This window comes from Pipistrellus hanaki (assembly GCF_964339955.1).
Source record: "Pipistrellus hanaki genome assembly, chromosome: 2".
Classification (NCBI taxonomy): Eukaryota; Metazoa; Chordata; class Mammalia; order Chiroptera; family Vespertilionidae; genus Pipistrellus; species Pipistrellus hanaki.
Window position 1 is genome coordinate 99868798 of NC_140504.1, and position 22093 is coordinate 99890890.

The following is a 22093-nucleotide window of genomic DNA, read 5'->3' on the forward strand; positions in this document are numbered from 1 at the left end:
TAATGGTGCTCATCATCATTAGTCATCAGGAAAATAACAATAGGAGCCTGGCTGGTATGGCTCAGTGGTTGGACATTGACCCATGCACCAAAAAAAAGGTCACCTATTCAAATCCCAGTCAGCACATGCCCAGGTTGCAGGCTCAATCCCCAATAGGGGGCATGCAGGAGGCAACAAATCGATGTTCCTCTCTCCTCGATGTTTCTCTCTCCCTTTATCTTCCTCTCTCTCTAAAATCAATAAAAACAGATTTTTAAAGAAATCACAATAGATACCACTTCACACTCAGTAAAATAACTAAAATAAGATTTAATAAGTATTAGTGAGGACTTGGAGAAATTAGAACCCTCTTACACTTCTATTGGGAGTGTGAAGCCACTTTCGAAAATAGTTTGACAGTTCCTCAAAAAAGTTGAACATGGAGTTACCATTCACCAACTGTAATATACTAGTATATATCTACACATGTATATGTACACCAATGTTCACTGCAGTGTTACTTAAAATAATAGCCAGAAAGTGGAAACAATCCAAATGTCCATCAAATTATTAATGGACTTATAAAATGCGATATATCCATGCAGTGAAATATTAGTAGCCTATGAAAAGTAAAACAAAAAGAATTTTTTTTTTAAAGGGATGATCTACAAAGCAGTTTGAAGGAAACTTTTGGGGTCCTGGAATCATTCAGTATCTTGATTTTGGCGGCAATTGCCTGATTGTGTAAGTTTGTGAAAATTCATTGACTGTATACCAAAAATTCATTGACTGTATTCATTGACTTTTACTACACGTAAATTATTTTTCAATAAACAAAAACAAGCATTACAATATATCCAAAATTAATTGAATATAAAAAAGTAAGGTAAAAAGAATGCTACAACATGGGTACTAAGTGAAAGAAACCAGTCACAAAGTCTAGATATATGATTTCATTTATATGAAATATCTAGATTAGGCAAGTCTGTAGAGACAGTTGTTTCCAGGAACTGAGGAGGGGATGTGGGGATGGAGGAGACTGCTAATAGGAATGGGGGGTGAAGGATTTCTGGAATTAGCTAGCAGTCATTGAAAATACTCTTTTAAAGCAGACCTTACTATCTTTGTGAGGTTTAACAGAAATTTACAGTGCTAATTATGTGCTAGTCTTATGGTAATCGCACTACAGCCTGATGAAGTAGGTATATGATTTATTCAAAGGAGGAACAAACCTAATGCATAGTTTAACATGTTACTTCATGTTTCAGCCTTATTTCTACACCTCTGAAATAGGAACAGTCCTATATAATAAAACCCTAATATACAAATTGACCAAACAGCTATGACGTACACTGACCACCAGGGGGCAGACGCTGAATGCAGAGCTTCCCCCTGGTGGTCAGTGTGCTCCTTTCCCACAGGGACAGAGCCGCTCAGCCAGAAGCTAGGCTTACAGCTGGCAAGTGCAATGGTGGCAGTGGGAGTCTCTCCCACCACCTCCACTGCATGTGGGCGGTAAGGAGTGAGGGGTTCTGCACTGTGAGAGGGTGCAGGCTGGGCTGAAGGACATCTCTTCCCCCACCCCCCCACCCCTGCCACCAGTGCATGAATTTTGTGCACCAGGCATCTTAATTGTATCATAAGATTTAAGAGGACTGCTGGTAAATACATTGATATGCAATACCATTAGAACAGTGTTGGTACAATAGTACATACTCAGAAATTAGAACATCTTGTTATTTCTAAGTGGATGTTATGTGATCCATAACATCTTCATGTAAAAAGTCATGCTAACTTCCAATATATTACCATGTTAATGGTATGTAATACTTTCATTTGTTTTTTAACACAGGACCCCCTGGAGCATCTGTTTTTCCACCTGCAGGCTACCCAAGAGGCTTCCCTATGGGATATAATCCACAGCAGCCCAGTGCCTTCTCGTATTGCCAGCCAACTAGTAGTACCCATCCTATCCAGTACCAGCCTGGCAACTATCCAGTGCCAAATAAGCCTGCTTCAATAATATGGATGCCAGGGCCAACTCTTATGGCAGACTGCCCTCCTGGTCTGGAATACTTAACACAGGTACTTTACACAAATCCAATTTATATTTTCTAATGAAGTATGACTGAGGATTCAATAAGACACAAAAGACTAAATTTGAGTGGATAAAGTAACAGACTAGTGATAACAGAAATCTAATTTGTGAGACTAAGAGTGATGGTACTAATTTTAGAAATGTGAAAGGAGGTCAGAGAGTGTAAGTGTGTTTTTGGAGGGATGAATATGGTTTTTCTACAGGATATATTGTATGTTGAATTTTAACACATTCATGATGCCCTGTCAAAGGCAGTTTAAAATGAAGGAATATGAATATAAGAAAAACGAACAGAGATCCTAATCAGAGTGTCATTTGCAAAGAAGTAGAGTTAACATGAAGAAAAAAAAAGCAACGTACTAATAAAAAAGAACCGAACAATAAACAGTGAATGAGTTATTGAGTGCCTTAGCCCATTACCTTTTCTCACCACCCATAGCTTTCATCATCCATGCCTCTTCCACCAAAAAATCATGCAATGTAAATAAAAATAGGGGACCTACCAAAGATATGGCTTCAGGCCAGGTTGCAAAGAACCATTTCTCAAGCACGGTGACTCTCTAATTTCCACTTGTGTAGACATTCTGGAGTTACCAGAATGTCCAGATCAGAAATGGCAGTTTGCCAGGCTGCTCTAGTAAATGTTATGTTTCAAAACCCATGTCAAAAACTGAAAAGGATTGCTTAATGAAAATAAAATGAAACTAGGGTTAGGGTTAGGGTTAAGGTTAGGTTTAGGGTTAGGGATAATTGTTTCAGTCCCTTAGAAACAACTGAGTCATGTTTTACTTTTTGAAAAAAGGTAATGCATTACAAGTAAGGAAATTGCCTATTAAATACTTGTCTTCCCATATAGTCATCCAAATACTCCTTTAAGTTGATATGTTTCTTTTCATTTTTATATAGTTAAAAAGACCTTGATAATCCTCTGTATTGAAACCATGGCTACAATGTAATATTATTGATTCTTGCAAGTCAGTAGAGTTAGATCAGGAAAATTTGGATTATAAATGAGTCAAAATTTTTATTAAATTGTTGTTTTGGCAAAATATTGATAAAATGCAAAGCCAGTCATTCAGGTAAAGTGATAGATTAAACTACCTCTGTATTATTTGAGAAGCTTATAAAATGTGTATAAGTTACTCAGTTTTGGAAAGTCTTTTATTATACAAGATAATTAACTCAAACTGTCCTTGGAAATCATAGATCTGGAGTCATTTCTCTTTTGAAAACGTATAGCTTCAATATTGTTCACTTAAATATATATATAAAAACAAAACAAAACAGTTTCTCCAGCTTAAGTGCCCATCAACAGACAAGTGGGTTAGAAAACTATGGTATATCTACACAATGGAATACTATGCTGCTGTAAAAAAGGACTTTTTACCATTTGTAAAAATTGAGTGGAACTGGAGAGCATTATGCTAAGCAAAATAAGCCAGTCAGAGAAAGATAAATATCACATGATCTCACTCATTTGAGGAATAAAATGAACAACATAAACTGATGAACAAAAATAGGACCAGAGACATAGAAGCATTGAACAGACTGTCCAACCTATGAGGGAAGGTGTGGGGGGTGAAAGGGTAAGAGATCAACCAAAGGACTTGTATGCATGCATATGAGCATAACCAGTGGAAAGACACTAGGTGGGTGAGGGCATGTGCTGGGGGTGGGAGTGACTAGGGAGAGGTCAATGGGGGGAAAAAGAGACCCATATAATACTTTAAACAAGAAAGAATTTAGATTAAAAAAAAAAACAAAAAACTTTCTCTTCTATTACTCTGATTAATGTTACATTAACATATTTCATGAATTCTGTTTTTCCTTTCAGGAATATTTTGAGTAAAAAGAAAAAAAACAGGTTTGAAGCCAGACAAATCTGGATTTTAATTCTAGCTCTGCTCCCCCCTTACTATACAACCTTGAATAGGTGTGTAATGTGCCTAGTATTTTTGGCACACAGGGCCCACCCAATAGATGATAGCTATGTGAATTTATTAGTTAAAATACCTTGTATGTGAGCAGAAGACATAGAGCCCTTCATCTTCTTGTTTGTTTGATTTTTTTTTTTTGTATTTGTGTTTGTCCCATCATCTTCTTTATCATTTTATTTATCTTACCCTTTCTGCCATCTTATTTGCAGATCACATGAATCTTTATCAGGACTATCAATATTGTAGCATTTAAAGTAGCAGGATTATGTTATTTCTAGATTATTGGCATAGCCCATCACTCCACCAGTTTGTTTGAGTGTTGTTTCTTAACAGCCATACTACCTTATTGGGCAAACTTCTTACACATTAATGGATATCATGTCCTTAGAAAATTTTGTTCAACAGTGGGTGCTTTTATCATACAGTGAATATTTTTACTTAATACTAGATTTTAACTTTCTAGTTTTGTTTTGTGTGTGTCTTTTTTACAGAGACGAAGGGCGAGGGATAGAGAGTTAAAAACATCAATGAGAGAGAAACATCGACTCAGCTGCCTCCTGCACACCCCCTACTGGCGATGTGCCTGCAACCAAGGTACATGCCCTTGATCAGAATAGAACCTGGCACCCTTCCATCTGCAGGCTTATACTCTGTCCACTGAGCCAAACCATTAGGGCACCTTTCTAGATTTTTTAAGGTGCCATCACCATAGTGGCCACTTTTGATATTTTTAAAACATGTTTAAACGCCTCATCTGATTTTGTTTTCATACAAAAAAAGTTTTGAATGAAGGGAGGATTATGTTCTCTCTCTACCAGTGGTTCCCAATGTGGGGCACACGCCCTAAAGGGGAGCAATTTGATTTTTAAGGGGGGGCAATTTGAGAATGAATTAACAATTAATTTTTTTTGCATTTATGGTTCGAGGGGCCTCATATATAATATGTAAGTATATATTGTGACATTTAATGCATTTCAGTTCTCATATGTTTTGAAACTTTATTTGGTATTTTTTCATATCACTTCATATTAATTTTTTTTAACAATTTCTTAGTGATCTCTTCCTTAATACTTCAGCTGTCCTTTCTTTTATTTTTCTCTTTCATGGATGCCATGTTCTTTGGAAGCTTGTTTAAACCAAGTTAATGGCCTTTTAAGCTTCCTCCACATGAATAGTTCACTTTTTGAATAATAAGAATTATATTTCACAGGGAGTACATCAGGATTTTAGAGATGCTTATGTGGGGCATAGCTATTATAAAAAAAGGTTGGGAACCACTGCTCTATACCCTCCTATAAACAATCACTAGAAAACATTAATGTCAAGTTATAATTTTAAATTTTATTTATTAATCACATTTGTGTATTTTTCATTAGTTAATATATTCAATAAATATTTGGTGAAATGTAGCATTTCAGGCAGTGTTCTAGACTCAGGGACTTGGAATGGTCTTATTTAATTATATAAAATTGTATAGATATAATCAGTCTGTCCTCAAGGAGTTTTTTCTCTTTTGTTACCATGTTCTCAACTATAACTTAGAATGGGCCCATTTAACTGTGTCTCTTTAGAGTGATTCCTAAGTGAAATTAGACATTTATTTAATTGCATTCCCAACCTCCCTTTTGAAGAGATTCCATCCCAGAAAGTTTCCTCTCCTTTGCCCTCATCCTGTCCATTCACGTGTTTCCTGTCCTCTCAGACCCGCCCAGAATTAAAGTGTGCACCTAGGGAGGTCTTAGCATTTAATAACTCAAACAAGTGGAAATCAGTATGTTAATCTCTCAGAAGTACCTGGAAAATGTTATAAAATTGGACACTCCTGTGTGGAGCGGAATCTACCCTGGCTGATTCACTCTTCCCAAGCCACTGAGAAAATGTCTTTCTCTATGGCTGGTCCTTGTCCAAAGGTCCTAAACTTCCTGCACACCTCTAGTCTGAGTGGTATGCTAGAGAAACTGAGTAGGAACTGAGCTAGGGAAAACGTGTATCAGCTCAGCTGCTTCTAATACTGTTACTGTGGTGGAAGGTGGTTTTCTGATATTTTAGACAAGTGTACCAGTCTCTTGCAGTGGAACTGGAGAAAAGTGTTTTTCCTATCTCCATAGCTCTAGTAACCACCTAGTTAAATGTACATGAGCTGATTCCACTTTATCAAAATGTTTTTTATTCAATTCTATTTCAAAAATATATTTTGCTATCAATCTATTTTAATACCTATCTCATCAGTTTAATTTCTAATGCTTTAATTCTGTTACTTCTAGCTCTCCTAATTGCTTTTTTTATCCCAACAGTTGGACAACATACATGTTCTTCAGCATTTTGAACCTTTGGAAAGTATGTATAATTAATTCAGTAGTGATTGGCAGTATCTCTAAACCATATGGAAATGCCCATTATCCAATGTTTATTTCCTTATTTATATTGACCACTTTTTAGTGCCTCAAAGAGAAAAGGATATCCTCTTCTCAGGAAAGTAATGAAAGTATTGGATAATTTTATATATTTATAGATCATATGTAAGTTTTAGACTTTTGCAAAGATTTATATTTTATCTGGACAATGGCACTACCTCTACCCATCCCAGCTCCTGCATGTTAACTTCTCATGGATGAGAAAAAGAAGGAGCCAGAATTTAAATTAGTTAGTCAGAGGCATCATAGTTAGCAGATTTGCAGCTCTGCCACTGTTATCTAAGTTCTAGCCCCAGTGTCTTATTCACTCTTATATGGTTGTTAATTATTTTTTCTGAATTTAAGTACTCTAGGAATATTGTTTCAATCTTTGCTCACATGGAAAATCTTTAAAAATCATTTTACACTGAACTTCTTAAAATAAATGTTTCAAAGTTTTAAAATTACTTAAATACTTATAAGGTATACAAATTATTTTAACATTCTAATCAATTACACATATTTTACCTGAAATTTTATCAAAGCTATTCTGCTTTAAGCCCCTAAAAGGACTTACAGTTATTAAAGTATAGTTGACATGTAATATATTAGTTTCAGTTGTACAACATAGTGATTTATATTTCTTATAATGTGATCACCAGAATAAATCTAGTTATCTTCTGTCACCATTCAAAGTTATTAGGACATTATTTTATTTTATTTTTAAAATATATTTTATTGATTTTTTACAGAGAGGAAGGGAGAGAGATAGAGAGCTAGAAACATCGATGAGAGAGAAACATCGACCAGCTGCCTCTTGCACACCCCCTACTGGGGATGTGCCTGCAACCCAGGTACATGCCTTTGACCTGAATCAAACCTGGGACCTTTCAGTCCACAAACCGACGCTCTACCACTGAGCCAAACCAGTTTCGGCGACATTATTGACTATTTCCTAATCTGTATGTTACATCCCTATAACTTTTTAAAAAATATATATTTTATTGATTTTTCACAGAGAGGAAGAGAGAAGGATAGTTAGAAACATTAGTGAGAGAGAATCATCAATCAGCTGTCTGTTGCACACCCCCTCAGTAGGGATGTGTCCACAACCAAGGTACATGCCCTTGACTGGAATCGAACCTGGGACCTTGAGCCAAACCGGTTTTGGCTACTTTTGTTGTTGTTGTTGTTGTTTTAATAATTGGAAGTTTATATCTCTTATTCCCCCTTTTGAGACCCACTTTAACTACTTCTAATGTAAGACAATTTCCTCATTTTATTTTTCAGTGATAACACATTTTGAAACTAATAATAAATATGATATTAAAAACAACCTGGACCAGATGGTGTACATTGTAACTGAAGACACAGATGACTTTACCAGGAATGCTTACCGGATACTAAGGCCCTTTGTCCTCCGGGTCTCTGACTTTATGGGCCGAGAAATCATGACAATGCAGAGACCCTTCAGATGCACCTGCTGTTGCTTCTGTTGTCCCTCCACCAGGCAAGAGGTTAAAGAATGGAAGTCTAATCCATTATTTCTTTCTGATCCACCTATTCACACAAGGCTGTGCTCTTTCCAAAACTGCAAGGGGGGAGGGGAGAGGGGGGCGTTCCACTGGCCCTGCCAGTCAGAATGCAACAGTACTGTGAGAAGAGAGAAAACCAAATTGTCTCACCTCAGACAAATAACAAAGGACTTTTTCTGTCAGTTTATGCTCTTTAATGCCAATGGGTGGGTCAAGCAAAATTATTTATTCAGTGACCACAATTCTATGAGCTGTGCCTAATAGAATTTAGAAGTTTACCTATCACCTAAAACAGGAGTCACACATTTACCTAAATGTTTCCAGATAAGCTATGCTAAATGTAAACATATCTATTAGTCTTATATAATAAAGATATAATATGCGACAGACCATGTAATGACCGGATCACAGAACGGCAGGAGGGTGGGGCAGTAAGCTACAAGTGGGCAGTGGAGAGCTACAGGAGGGAGCAGCGCAGCAAGCTATAAGGTAGGGAGATGGGGGGAGGGGGCATAGGGAGCTACAGGAGGGCTGGGTAGCGGGCAGAGAGCTACAGGAGGGCAGCAGCGAGCTGCTAGTTAAAAGCAAGCAGTAGAGAGCTATAGGAGGGGGCAGGGCAGCAAGCTGTGAAAGGGTGTGTGGGAGCTACAGGAGGGCTGGGCAGCAGGCAAAGAGTTACTGGAGGGCAGCAGCAAGCTACTGGAGCACGGATTCATGTACAGGGCTACTAATATATATATATATATATATATATATTAGGCAAGCATTACAACCAAATGACCAGAACGACCGGTCAACCAGTCGCTATGACATGCACTAACCATCAGGGGGCAGACGCTCAATGCGTCTGCCCCCTGATGGTTAGTGCATGTCATAGCGACTGGTTGACCGGTCGTTATGAGCTACCCCCTGGTGGTCAGTGCATTCCCACAGCCAATGGTCCATGGCTCCTCCCCCAGGCCAGCTAACCTTCCGCAGCTCCTTCCCCAGACCAGCTGGCCAACCTCCCATGGCCCCTCTTACCACCCTCCAGCTGGCTGGCCAACTTTCCACAGTCCCTCCAGCAGACCAACCTCCTGTGGTCCCTCCCCACAGCTGACCAGTCCCCTTCTCCCCCAATATATCTCGATTGCCAACCAAGCCAAGGGACCCCACCCATGCATGAATTCGTGCACCAGGCCTCTAATACTTTTAGAATTGGTAGCGCCTTTAGATACTTTTACTCTACCCATCACAACCTGCACCTGCTGATATGCCTGCTAATGGTGTTGCACATGGTGGACGGTGGTGCTAGAACTGAAAAGCAGATGTTCTGAGTTAGTTTTGTTACTATTCTACAGTCTATTATATTTAGTTTAGGAAAGTTATTTGCTACAGGGAAATATTATAAAAGCAGTTTTAGAGAGAGGTCCAAGAGAACTTGAATTTTATGTATGCCGCCTACTTAAATTTGGACAATTTAATGTCTTTGAACCTTAGTGTTGTACACTGGGCAAAACAATAGCCCCTTGATTAATGGAGTATTTAAATGATAAGTACAGCATTTACTATAGTAATTGACATATAGCCCTTTCTGTGCTTTGACTTATTCACCTATAAAATGGAGATATTAATAGCACCTATCTTTTGTGCTCAGTGGATAGAGCATCAGCCTGCAGACTGAAGGGTCCCAGGTTCAATTCCAGTCAAGAGCATGTACCTTGGTTGTGGGTACATCCCCAGTAGGGAGTGTGCAGGAGGCAGCTGAATTGATGTTTCTCTCATTGATGTTTTTAACTCTCTCTCTCTCTCCTTCTCCCTTCCTCTCTGTAAAAAAATCAATAAAATATATATTTAAAAATAGCACCTATCTCATGGTATGATTGTTTTGTGGATTAACTAGTAAGTAAACATCATTTTCTTAGCACAGTGCTTACAATTATTATAGTGCTCAATGGATATTAGCTATTGTCAGATATCTTACGTTTTTATAATTTCTGTCATGTTTGTTTGTGTGTGTCCTTATATTTGAGTTGAATTTCCATCTCTTATCCTTGATGCTTTTATTTAGTAAGAATAGTGTGTTTTTTCTGTGTATGTATTTATGAGTTGGGCTTTGTAAATCAAAACCTATAAGGGCAGGATACAGTAAAACAAATCAGTATTACAGCCTTAGTCCAGTGTATGGAATTTTTGTCCCACAGCATTATCTAGATTTTTTTCTGATTTCTCTAGTTTACATGTGCATGTGTGTGTAAACTAGTTTACATGTGCATGTGTGTTTTATCAGCTATATAGATTACTGTATCCACTACCACAATTCAAATACGAAAGTTTTATTACCATATAAAACTCTTTATAACCACACCTACCTCCCTCTCTTCTATTCATCCCTAACCCTAGCAACCACTAATCTGTTCTCCATCTCTTTAACTGTTGTTGTGGAGCGAATTCGAGTAAATGACCACTGGGGTCCAAACCAAATTAAAATTTAGGGAGCCTTTAATAGCCGGCTGGCGTCTGCTCTCTCTCCATGGAGTGAGTCCAGAGAGCAGCCTTGACCCTTTGTGAAGGACAGTTTTTAAACACATTCACTACATCCTGTTTTGCAGAGCAAACAATTTAAAACAAAGCGTTTTTTCTTAAGTAATGTCAGCATGTTATTTACAGGGTCCTGGCACCTGGTGGAGTAAGTAACTGCATCCCATTCTCAGGAAAGTTGACAGTGATCTATCTTATAAGGCTTACTAGCCTCCTGTTCTCAAGAAAACTGACAATGATCTATCCTGTAAGGCTCACTGGCATCCTGTTCTCATAGGCTATTTTGTGAGTTGTAGTTGGGATTTATGGCCAAGTCGACTAGGAGGAAGCATGCTCAAAAATTCCCACTCTCTAACACTGTCACTTCAAGAATATCATACAGTATGGAACCTTTTAGGACTGGATTTTTTCAACATAATTTACCTTGAGGTTCATACAAGTTGTGACATGTATTAATAGTTCATTCCTTTTATGGTTGAATGATATGGATTGTTATGAAACTAATTTATTTGTATATACACCAGAACTTTTCCTTTGATCTTTTAACAGATAATTTAATTTTGTGAATCTTGATATTATTAAATATGAAGATCTTAGTTCTTCTCAAAGGAATCTTTTAAAGATAATTAGTCGAGAGTATTGGACAACATTTAGAACTCTTTTTAAAATGGTTTTATATACCCATAACACATTCTGCTACTTTCCCAACATACAGTGTTCAGAATGTTTCTTTTCTGGTTTGTTTTCTTTTATAGTTGTTATGTCTGACATGTAAACTAAGAAATTGGTTTGTTACTGTTTCTGTGTATTTTGCCATAAGATGTAAGACACCTAGATAAAACATATGATCTTTGTTAAGTCACATAAAGCAGCATGAACATTAGCATATTTATGCAGGTTCCCTTATCCCCAAGTTCTACGGGGTTGACTCGGAGCAGCCCAGAGAGATGCTACATATACAGCTGAGGACACCAAGCTTGGAGAACTGGCCATTATACAGTTAGTAACTTTGTCTCAGAGGGAATCATGACCTTATTTCTCAAGGCTGTTCATTGAAATACAAGCCTAAGAAATAACCAAGTAAAATGAAAGACAGTTTCAGAGTAACAATTCCCCAGTCCTCAAATGGATTAAGGCTACATCTGGGTTTTGTGTATGTGTATTTATCCTATCTAATAAAAGGGTAATATGCAAATTAACCATCACTCTGCCACGCCTACCAGCCAATCAGAGCAAGTATGCAAAGTAACCCCAACCAAGATGGCTGCAGCCACAGAGTGAGCAGGAGGGAGGCTTGCACCAGGCCTCTATCTTATCTAATAAAAGTAATGCAGATTGACCAGCACTCCATCACCTAAGATGGCTGCCCCCATGTGGTCAAAGATCCTATCCCCATGTGGACACAAGATGGCCAGCAGGGGAGGGAAGTTGAGAGGGACCAGGCCTGCAAAGGAGGGCAGTTGGTGGCGATCAAGCCTGCAGGGGAGGGCAATTAGTGGTGACCAGGCTGGCAGAGGAGGGAAATTGGGGTGACTGGGCCTGTAGGAAAAGGCAGTTGAGGGGGACCCAGGCCTGCAGGGGAGAACAGTGGAGGTAACCTGGCCTGCAGGGGAGGGAAGTTAGGGATGACCAAGCCCAAAGGGGAGGGTAGTTAGGCGCAAACAGGCTGGCAGAGGAGCAGGTAGGCATCAATCAGCCTGGCAGGGGAGTAGTTAGAGTGTGATCAGGCTGGCAGGCAGAAGCGATTAGGGGCAATCAAGAAGGCAGGCAGATGAGCAATTGGGAGACAGCAGTCCTGGATTGAGAGAGGGATGTCTGACTTCCTGTTTTGGCGCGATCCTTAAAAGGGCAGTCGGACATCCCCCGAGGGGTCTCAGATTGGAGAGGAGGGTGCAAGCTGGGCTAAGGGACACCCTCCCCCATGCATGAATTTTGTGCACTGGGCCTCTAGTACATATATAACATCTTCCCCTCTGTCATGCTTCACTTGCAGCTAGAGGTTCAGTGTCCTCCTGGCATCACCATTGGCTTTGTTATGGACCACTGGAACCTGTGTCGGGCTGTGTACAGCATCCAAAATGAGAAGAAAGAAAATGTGTTGAGCATCCGTGGGCCATGCTCAACCTATGGCTGTGGCTCAGATTCTGTGTTTGAGGTAAACAAATATAACAATAACATTTCTTCCATTTTTTTCTGCATGTTCTAACAGATTTAAGAATGATTTGGTTTAGATCATTTTTCATGTGAATCAGTAAATTAATATGAGGAGTTAACTGGTTGACATTATGTGATTTTCAAATTATTGTTAATGGATTGCTTAATGTTTTCTAAAATGTAAGATTTTTAAAAATTATTTTATTGTTTTAAAAGATAAGAGAAAACATTAAAACATTAATCGTAAGAGTAAGTAGCCTGACATAAATCTATTTTATTCTTGGTTCTATTTAATTAACTGTTTTTTACCAAAGATTTCCAAGATCAGAAAATATGTCCTGAGGAATGATAGTGCCCACCTTCTCACAGACCCTGTGGACCCCGAGGCTACGCATGTTGCTTATTTGCAGAATAGAAGTCTATGTCCTTAGGAAACAGGACAATGCTGATAACATAGATAAAACTCATAGCTATAACATTTTCTCAGGAAAAAGAAAAATCCTTTTGTTTTTCCTTTTATCTCTATGAATACAAAATGATTGCTTATAATCCTATGAATCTGACAAAGGAAATGCTTAGAAATATTTCCTGAGCTTCTTGGAATTCTTTCTGAATGTCTTGTAATTCAGCAAGGCTCATCTTCTAAAATTGCTCTTTCTAGTATTGCCCATGATACTAAATAAACTTCTTTTAGTTCTCAGTTTATCTTACAATGTCATCAAGAATTGCTTATTTTTTAAAAGGCTATGTGGAAAAATAAAAAACATATATAGATAAGCCAGATTTCAGGGTCAGGAAGTGTGGGATCATTCTGATCACTGAAAGTCAGTGTCTGACTGCTTTTCCTCTGGCAAGTGTCAGTGTTTCCCTTATAGAAGCTGAAGTCCTTTGGGATCCTGGTATAATTTAAAAAGATTGATTTGTTTGTCACATGTATGTTTAAGTGATCATATGGAGTTTGTGAAGTGCACAGAACCATGCTTTGTGTTTCCCTAGACTAGAAGAAATTCCCTTTCAAACCCCTAATTCCCACCCTTTGTTATATGGAGAAGAACTTCAAAATCAGTTCAAGTCATACCTCCCTAATAACTCATTTGAGGATGAAGAAGAGCACTGGCCTGAGAAGTGTAAGCTACACAGTATTAGTTACCAGAAAGTCTAATTCTTATCTTCCTAGGTCAAAGCCATCGATGGTGTCTCTAACATCGGCAGTATTATTAGAAAGTGGAATGGTTTAATGTCAGCCATGGGCCATGCTGACCACTTTGACATTCACTTCCCATTAGACCTGGATGTGAAGATGAAAGCTATGATTTTTGGAGCTTGCTTCCTTATTGTAAGCCTTTTGCTTTTGAGTTATCTTGAGACAATTATTCTTTCTGATAAGAAGTAGTGTAGTAGAAAGGAAATAGCTTTGAAATTAGTCCAAGTTCTGTCTCTACCACATACTAGTTGCATGTTTTGTAAAGTGTTTCGCACTTGCAAGCCTCAATCTCCTTGTCTATCAAATAAAGATAAAAATACTTATTTTTTCAAGGTTATAAATGTTAACTACCATATGAATAATGGGGCAAGAGAGTGCTTGGAAGGTATTAGGCATCCAATGGGATCATCATTGCATGTAATTGATTATTTTTACTACTTAAAAAAGCCTATCTGCCCTAGCTGGTTTGGCTCAGTGGATAGAGTGTCAGCCTGGGGACGAAAGGGTCCCAGGTTCAATTCTGGTCAAGGGCACATGCCCAGGTTGCTGGCTCAATCCCTGGCTAATCAGTGATTTTCTCCCATCATTGGTATTTCTCTCTCTCCCTCTCCCTTCTTCACTGAAATATATATATATATATATATATATATATATATATATATATATTTATATATTTATATATATTTATATATATTTATATATATTTATATTTATATTTATTTATATTTATATATATTTATATTTATATAAATATATTTATATAAATATATAAAATATATATATATATATATATATATATATATTAGAGAATCTGTCTAATATATATATTAGAGGCCCGATGCATATTAGGCTTTTATTATATAGGATAATTACCTGTTCTAAGTGCAAGAGTAGGCCTTCCTTCCCCTGGCTGCTGATGCTGGCTTCCCTCCAGTCACCAGCAGGCACCTGGGACCTGGGTTCCCCTCACAGCCCCAACTTTGTCCGGAAGAATGCTATATTATTATAAATAGGTATTTTTTAAAGCCTATCCTGTGACTTCTTAATGAAATAAAATAACTCTAAAGCTGATGTTCTTTTCTTCTACCTCACTGTCTCTCTGTCAGTGTACTGCTTGGTGTTATACTATCCTTAGATTTATTAGGTGCAGTCCCCTTATTGCATTTCTAATTAGTGGTTAATAGTCATAAGTAAAGCATAGAAATAAAATCAATAATATTTACCTGAAATATCTCACTAATATATTGCAGTTGGTATATTTAGCATATTTAATATTGATTATCAAGTATTTTTTCCTTTAACAATAAAAATTTAATTAGTATCTCAAATGGAGAATGTATTGACTACCAACAGTTTTAAGTCTGTAATTGCTACTCTTTATATTAAGTCCTCTTTATAAAGATTTATCAGATTTTTTACCTGGTTCGGGAGGATTTCAAGGTAAATTATAAAGGATAATATTTATGCATTACATCAAATTATTTATGTATTTATATACATAATTCTCTCCCTCTCTCTCTCTTTTTCCAACTTCAGGACTTCATGTACTTTGAAAGATCACCACAACGCTCATCAAGATAGATGGACAAAGAAAATCAGCAGTTATGGGTTTTTAAAAAGTTAGAAAAGTTGGATTGGTCTTACAGTTAATCCTCAATTATTTGCTTTTGCAGATTACTTTTATTTCATGTTAGCTCCGACAGGCAGCCTGAGAGTGTAAGAATTCAGTCTAATGTGCATTTAAGCTGAGAATCTGTCTCGTTGTCTACTTGGTATACTATGAGTTCATCCTGAAAAAGCTTTAACTCATTAACCAAATAAATGTAGATATGATGAGCTGAAAAACACTTTAACATAAGATAGTGGAAAATGAATCCCAGAGTTCTCACATTAATAGGTAATTGTCATCAACATAATCTCTCACCAACGACAAATTTGATTCGAGGTGAAAAGAACAATATCCTTCATCTTAAAAAAAAAGGAAGGCAGGCAGAAATATTTTATTTTATTGTACAAAGAACATTTTATCCGTTCACATGTATCAATGCTTCATTTTGCAAAATTTACAAAAGTTTCAATGGAAAACATGATTTTATTATCAAATAAAACATTTTTATCATAAGGTTTATGTTTTCCATGCCTGTCCCCTTGTTCATGGACAGTTAGGAACTGCCTTATATATGAAAACAAGGTCAGACTATCCAGGAAAAAAAAGGTGACCAGGGCCACAGCTACTCTAGATTTCTTAGCAACTTAGAGACATCAGTGCCCTTATGAAAAAGATTATATTTAATATTTTTAACCTATTTTGGTCACAGATGCCTTATATATAAAATATTCTCAGCCAAATTTCTAAGACTGCCTATGGAATCTTTGTATCTCCTTTGATGTAACAGAGGAGATAACTTTTTTCTTTAAAGAATATTCCTGATAAAAAATGTGCTGTTTGAAAGGCAAGAGTTGGAGTTTTGTTTTCAAATTTTAAAATGTGACCGTCTGAGTAGCACTTTATAAAAACAAGTGCTATACATTTTGACACTGCTTACTATTGTTTTGCTTCTTTTTAATAGATACATTTGTATCTATGCAAAGATAATAAAACAATAAACAAAGGATAAGTATATAAGATCAATATAGTTAAAGTATAATTGTACTTATTTGTTTTAACTAATTAACAACATGCTATGTCAATGACTACACTGTGATAAATCCACTTGCTTTTATTGCACTTTAGCAGCCTATCTGGACATGTACTGTGTGTCTTTTTAACACAGCCAGTACATACAGTACATAGAATGGAATGTGTTCCTCTGCTTCTTATTAAAATAATAATAATAATAATAATAATAATAATAATAATAAGCTGAGTGTTCTTAGGTTTGGTTATTCTGATATTACGGTCTTTACCCACAATTCTTATTGAAGTGAAAGAAAGCTACCTAAGTTTTTAATTATATTTATCTTTTCATGGCAAAAATTGTCTACTCAGTTTCTTGTAATGTTCATTTTTATGCATGACTGCTAGCTTTAAAAAAGAAATTGAAAAACTGCTGCTTTCTAAAATACTAATTATCTTGTATTTGAAAATGCAGTTGTACTCTTACACATATATATTGTTTCTTATAATAATGTCTAACATTTTCTATAGAACATAAAATTGTATTCAGAAAAAAACTGTTCACTTTTACTTGCTTATACCCATTTCAGGACCTGCTGCATAATACTAAAAAAAAAAAAAAAAAAAAAAAAAAATTATTTTTACCGTATGACATTTTTAATTTTTGTTCTAAGTTTTTGTGGTATTAACTTGTATCTTACAGTTATTATAATTCCTCTTTCTTTAAGAAAGAATATCATATTTTATACTATAGTTCATATTATTATTTCTATCTTTCTTAATGATATTTTATTGTATAAAATAGGTCCGATTAATTTTTAAAAGTATTCTCTGAAATGTGTTTTCTCATATTGTTTTTTATTTTAAAATAAATATAACCTATACTAATAAAAGGGTAATATGCTAATTAGACCAGGAGACCTTCCAGACATCCTTCAGACAAAGCCATGGTGGTGGGGCTGAGGCAGAGGCAGTTAGGGGCGATCAGGCCAGGAGGGGAGGTGATCCAAAAACATGAAGCAAGTTGGGGGTAATCAGGCTGGCAGAGGGGCAGTTGGGGGTGAGCAGGCCAGCATGAGGGTGCAGTTGGGGGCAATCAGGCTGGCAGGGGTTAGTTGGGGATGAGCAAGCCGGTGGAGGGGCAGTTGAGGGCAATCAGGTCAGCAGGAGGGCATTTAGGGGTGATCAGGCTGCAAGGCGGGGTGCAGTGGGGGGTGATCAGGCCAGCAAGAAGAGTGGATAGGGGAGATCAGGCAGGGAGGCAGGTGAGCAGCTAGGAGCCAGTGGTCTGGATTATGAGAGGGATGTTCGGCTGCTGTTTGTGGGATCAGGCCTAAACCCACAATTGGACATCCTCCTAGGGTTCCCAGATTGGAGAGGGTATAGGCCAGGCTGAGAGACACACATTCTTCTGGAGTGGGCCACTTAGTGGCTTATAATAAAATATTGTTTTATTTTTGGACTTGTGATTAAGTCTTTGCTATAAACTGAATGTTTTTATTCCCTCCAAAATGTATGAATTAATTACCCCAATGTGATGGTATTTGGAGGTAGGCCCTTTGGAAGAGGGATAGGCCAGCACTTTGATCTTGGGCTTACTAGCCTCCAGAACTGTGAAAAATAAAAGTTTGTTGTTTAAGCCACTAGTCTATAGTAGTTTTGTAACAGCAGCCCAAATAGATTAAGATAGTAATTTGGTACTGAGAAGGGAAGTGCTGCTATAAAAAATACCCACATAAGGATGATATGTGGTAGAAAGTTTTATTAGCATAGAATTATATCTCTTGATTTTCAAAGTCCCATTTTCTATCAGATCTGGAAAATGTGCAGCTGGGGATTCAGCAGAGCTAAAAGCAAAGCCAGTGTCCAGTGTTTCCATTCTCTGATGGAGTTGAGTCCAGCAGGGTATCAGATTAATTTTAGTTCATCAGTCTCTTTTGTGTGTGGGTGAATGCATGGGAGCACACCACCTACAAGAAGAGGGTCAAGAGAGAGAACTCCCTTTCTTAGGAGCTTATGTATCTCAGATTTCCCACCCTTGCAGTGGCCAAGCCTGTTCTGGCCAATGACCTGCTCCCACGTGTGACTGACCGATAATCACCTTCCCTTCATCATTTAGAACTTATTGGACATGCATCTATTCTTTCTTTGTCCAGTCCCTTCCCCTGGGATCTGTGGCAAACAAACCTGTAGAATGTCAAATGCTTTCTAGCACTAATGTAATGCCTATATTATCTGGTCTTTCCTTTGCTCCTTTTCTGTTATTTAATTAATAACTGAGTTAATTACAATGGTTTCCATTTTACCCTCCTTTCCACTATTTCCCCTTATCAATAATTACTTTATTGAGCATTCATTAATTCATCTCGGAACTATTTCTGAAGGCAGAGGGAAATGCAAAGGAAAAAAATACAAAGCTGTTATTCTCAGGGATTCTCAGACTAATGAATGAGACAGACTTTAAAATAAACAAAATTCACATCTTTGAGGACCACAATGGACATGTGTATTCAGTGGAATGTTGTAGGCCATGGTCACTAACACCATCTCATGTGCTGTATAATATCTTTCTGTCCTATTTAATCACACACTTAGGCTCAGGTAAACCTCCAGGCACTACTAAAGAGGAATAAGATGCATTTTTCAGTGTTATCTGAAAGTTGAATGCATAGTAAATACAATTGGAGGGGCAATTTAGCAAAATTTTATCAATCCAAGTTGGGATAGTAAACATAGAACTCAGGAGAGTGGTACATGAACAGTGTTCAACCAATATTTGTGGAATGAATGACAAAATTTCTATGTGTATGGGACATTGCACTAAGTGTTCAAGAAGACAAATGAAAAGTTATCTTCTGCCAAAACCGGTTTGGCTCAGTGGATAGAGCGTCGGTCTACAGACTGAAAGGTCCCAGGTTCGATTCCGGTCAAGGGCATGTACATTGGTTGCGGGCACATTCCCGGTGGGGGGTGTGCAGAAGGCAGCTGATCGATGTCTCTCTCATCAATGTTTTTAACTCTCTGTCCCTCTCCCTTCCTCTCTGTAAAAGATCAATAAAATATATTTTTTTTAAAAGAAAAAAAGAAAAGTTATCTTCTATCCCTCAGTAAGGGTAAAGCAAGTAAGTATGTAATTGCAGCACAAAACCAAAGAATTTTTGCATAAAATAAAAATTGTTTCAAATGTATATTAAATCCCCCAACTGCATCATGAGATAACCATCAATACCATTTTTCAAAGGATATATCAATAAAATAGGTCCAGAGCCATGGAGGCATGGAACAAACTGACATCCCAGAGGGGAAGTGGGGGTTGAGAGAGTGGAGAGACAGGAAGAGATTAACCAAAGAATTTATATACATATATGTGTAACCAATGGACAGAGACAATAGTGTGGTGAAGGAGATAACCAAGATCGCGGTGTAGGTAAATGCCTATACTCACTGCCTCCCACAACCACATCAAAATTGCAACTATAGCCGAAACCGGTTTGGCTCAGTGGATAGAATGTCGGCCTGCGGACTGAAGGGTCCCGGGTTCAATTCTGGTCAAGGGCATGTACCTTGGTTGCGGGTATATCCCCAGTGGGAGGTGTGCAAGAGGCAGCTGATAGCTGATCAATGACTCTCTCTCATCGATGTTTCTAGTTCTCTATCTCTCTCCCTTCCTCTCTGTAAAAAATCAATAAAATATATTTTTTAAAAAATTTGCAACTAAAATACAGAATAACCATCATTCAGAACTACCTGAAATATGGCTGAATGGAAATAAATAAGAAAGCACATTGAGATTGGTAGGAGGGGAAGAGGTGCAGATCAGGCTGGACCAGCACCCACATTTGCTGCTTTTTTAAACAGGATGGCAACCATCTCTGCGAAGGCCACCTATGAGGGGCAAGGGATCCTAGCCCCATATCAGACTGCCAGCCCAGGCTCCCAGAGCTGGGAAAAGAAGTTCCCATGACCATGGACTATAAATACCAGTGGAAATTGTAGCTGAGAGACTCAGAGGCTATGGGAGACCCAGGTGTTCCTCTTAAAGGGCCCTTGCACAGACTTACATGATCCAGCTTTCTCTGGGCTTCAGGGCTAGGCTAGAGTACCCAGACACATCCAAGGAGGAACTGGATTACTAGCATCAAGTCAGGAACTTAGGAGTGGCTTTCTCAGAGAGTGAGGTGCTTGCAAGAGTCATTGTTCCTTGGCTGGGACCTCTTCTGTCACAGGACTGACTGGCAGCCATATCTGTTTACTGTTCCCTGATGACTCCCTGAGACTCCACCCAATTTAATTTTCAGACCCACCCAACCTGTTCGCAGCGTTTTTTGCAGATGAATGGCCTGTCCTTGCTCAGGCTAAAATCTCTCAAACAAGCTGCAGCTGGACTGGTGTGCCCCAAACCTATCAAAAAGAGGCCCAAGACTCTGCTTCACAGTTGGGCCTCACATAGGCACCTTCAAGCCCAATACAACTAGCTCCTGCAGGGTGGCCCCAGGCTGACTTTGCACCTCCCCAGAGCCAGGACACCAAGCTGACAATTTCAGACCATACCAGATTGCAATTCTACACATCCATAAGTGGCACACTCAAGAGGGAGACTCAGTGAGAACCAAAGCCCCCTGAAGAAAATCCTGTTCCATGGGCTATTTTCTGCATAGAAACTCTTCAACTGTAGTCACAGATGGTCCTCACAGCCAGTTGGCTCAGAGGTGAATTTTTCCCAGTGACACAGCAATCAAGGCTCAACTGCAACACTGCACACAGCCCACACAGGAGCACATCTGGAATACCCAGCTCAAGTGACTGGAGGCCACTTGGCCCTACAGAATACCTACTACACAAGGCCACTCTACCAATTCCAGGAGACATAGCAGCTCTACCTAATACGTAGAAACAAACAGAAAGAACCAGCCAAAATGGAAGAAATGAAAGCCAGCAAACTTTTGGATACGCAGTTCAAAACCATGGTTATAAGGTTACTCAGGGATTTTCATGAAACTTTAAGGGATCTTAGGAAGAAAATCAAAGACACGAAAAAGGACCAGTCAAAGATTAAGCATACACTAACTGCAATAAAGAATAATTTACAGCAAAAATGGTTTGGCTCAGTGGATAGAGCGTTGGCCTGAGAACTGAAGGGTCCCAGGTTCAATTCTGGTTGATTATTCTACCCAAAAAAGCTTTCATTTAGAATTGAAAGTCAGATGAAGAACTTCACAAACATGAAAAAGCTAAAGGAATTCATCACCACCAAGCCAGTATTACATGAAGTGTTGAAGAGTATTTTTGAAGAAAAAGAGGAAAAAGAAGAAGAAGGGAGAGAAGGAGGAGGAGGAAGAGGAAGAAGAGGAAGAGAAGAAGAAATATATAAACAATAAAAAGGCAATAAATACATATCTATCTATAATTGCATCTAAACATCAAAATAAACAAACAAGAAATCTAATGAGCCAAATAAACTTGTGAATAAAATAAAGTCAGAGGCATGGAGTATGGAACAAACCAATGAATCTCAGAGGAAAAGGGGGTGGGAAGAGATTAACCAAAGATTTTACCTATGATCACAGAGATTAGCAGGGTGAAGGCTGGGGCAGGGTGGGAACCAGGTGGAGGAAGGCAATGTGGGGGGTAGGGGTGGGAAGGGAACGGAGACATT

General features: G+C 38.1%; 1 protein-coding gene across 1 annotated transcript in view; it reads left to right on the top strand.

Annotated features, from left to right (window-relative positions):
- The window catches only part of PLSCR4 (phospholipid scramblase 4), a 57420-nt gene extending 40964 nt beyond the window's left edge, over positions 1-16456 (top strand). Inside the window, exons 4-9 of the mRNA XM_084875994.1 lie at positions 1832-2064; positions 6309-6351; positions 7698-7924; positions 12456-12617; positions 13794-13952; positions 15357-16456. Of these exons, the coding sequence (XP_084732120.1) occupies positions 1832-2064; positions 6309-6351; positions 7698-7924; positions 12456-12617; positions 13794-13952; positions 15357-15401 (869 nt within the window). The 3' untranslated portion in view covers positions 15402-16456. The remainder of the gene's footprint in view (positions 1-1831; positions 2065-6308; positions 6352-7697; positions 7925-12455; positions 12618-13793; positions 13953-15356) is intronic.
- Positions 16457-22093: the final 5637 nt, after the last annotated feature.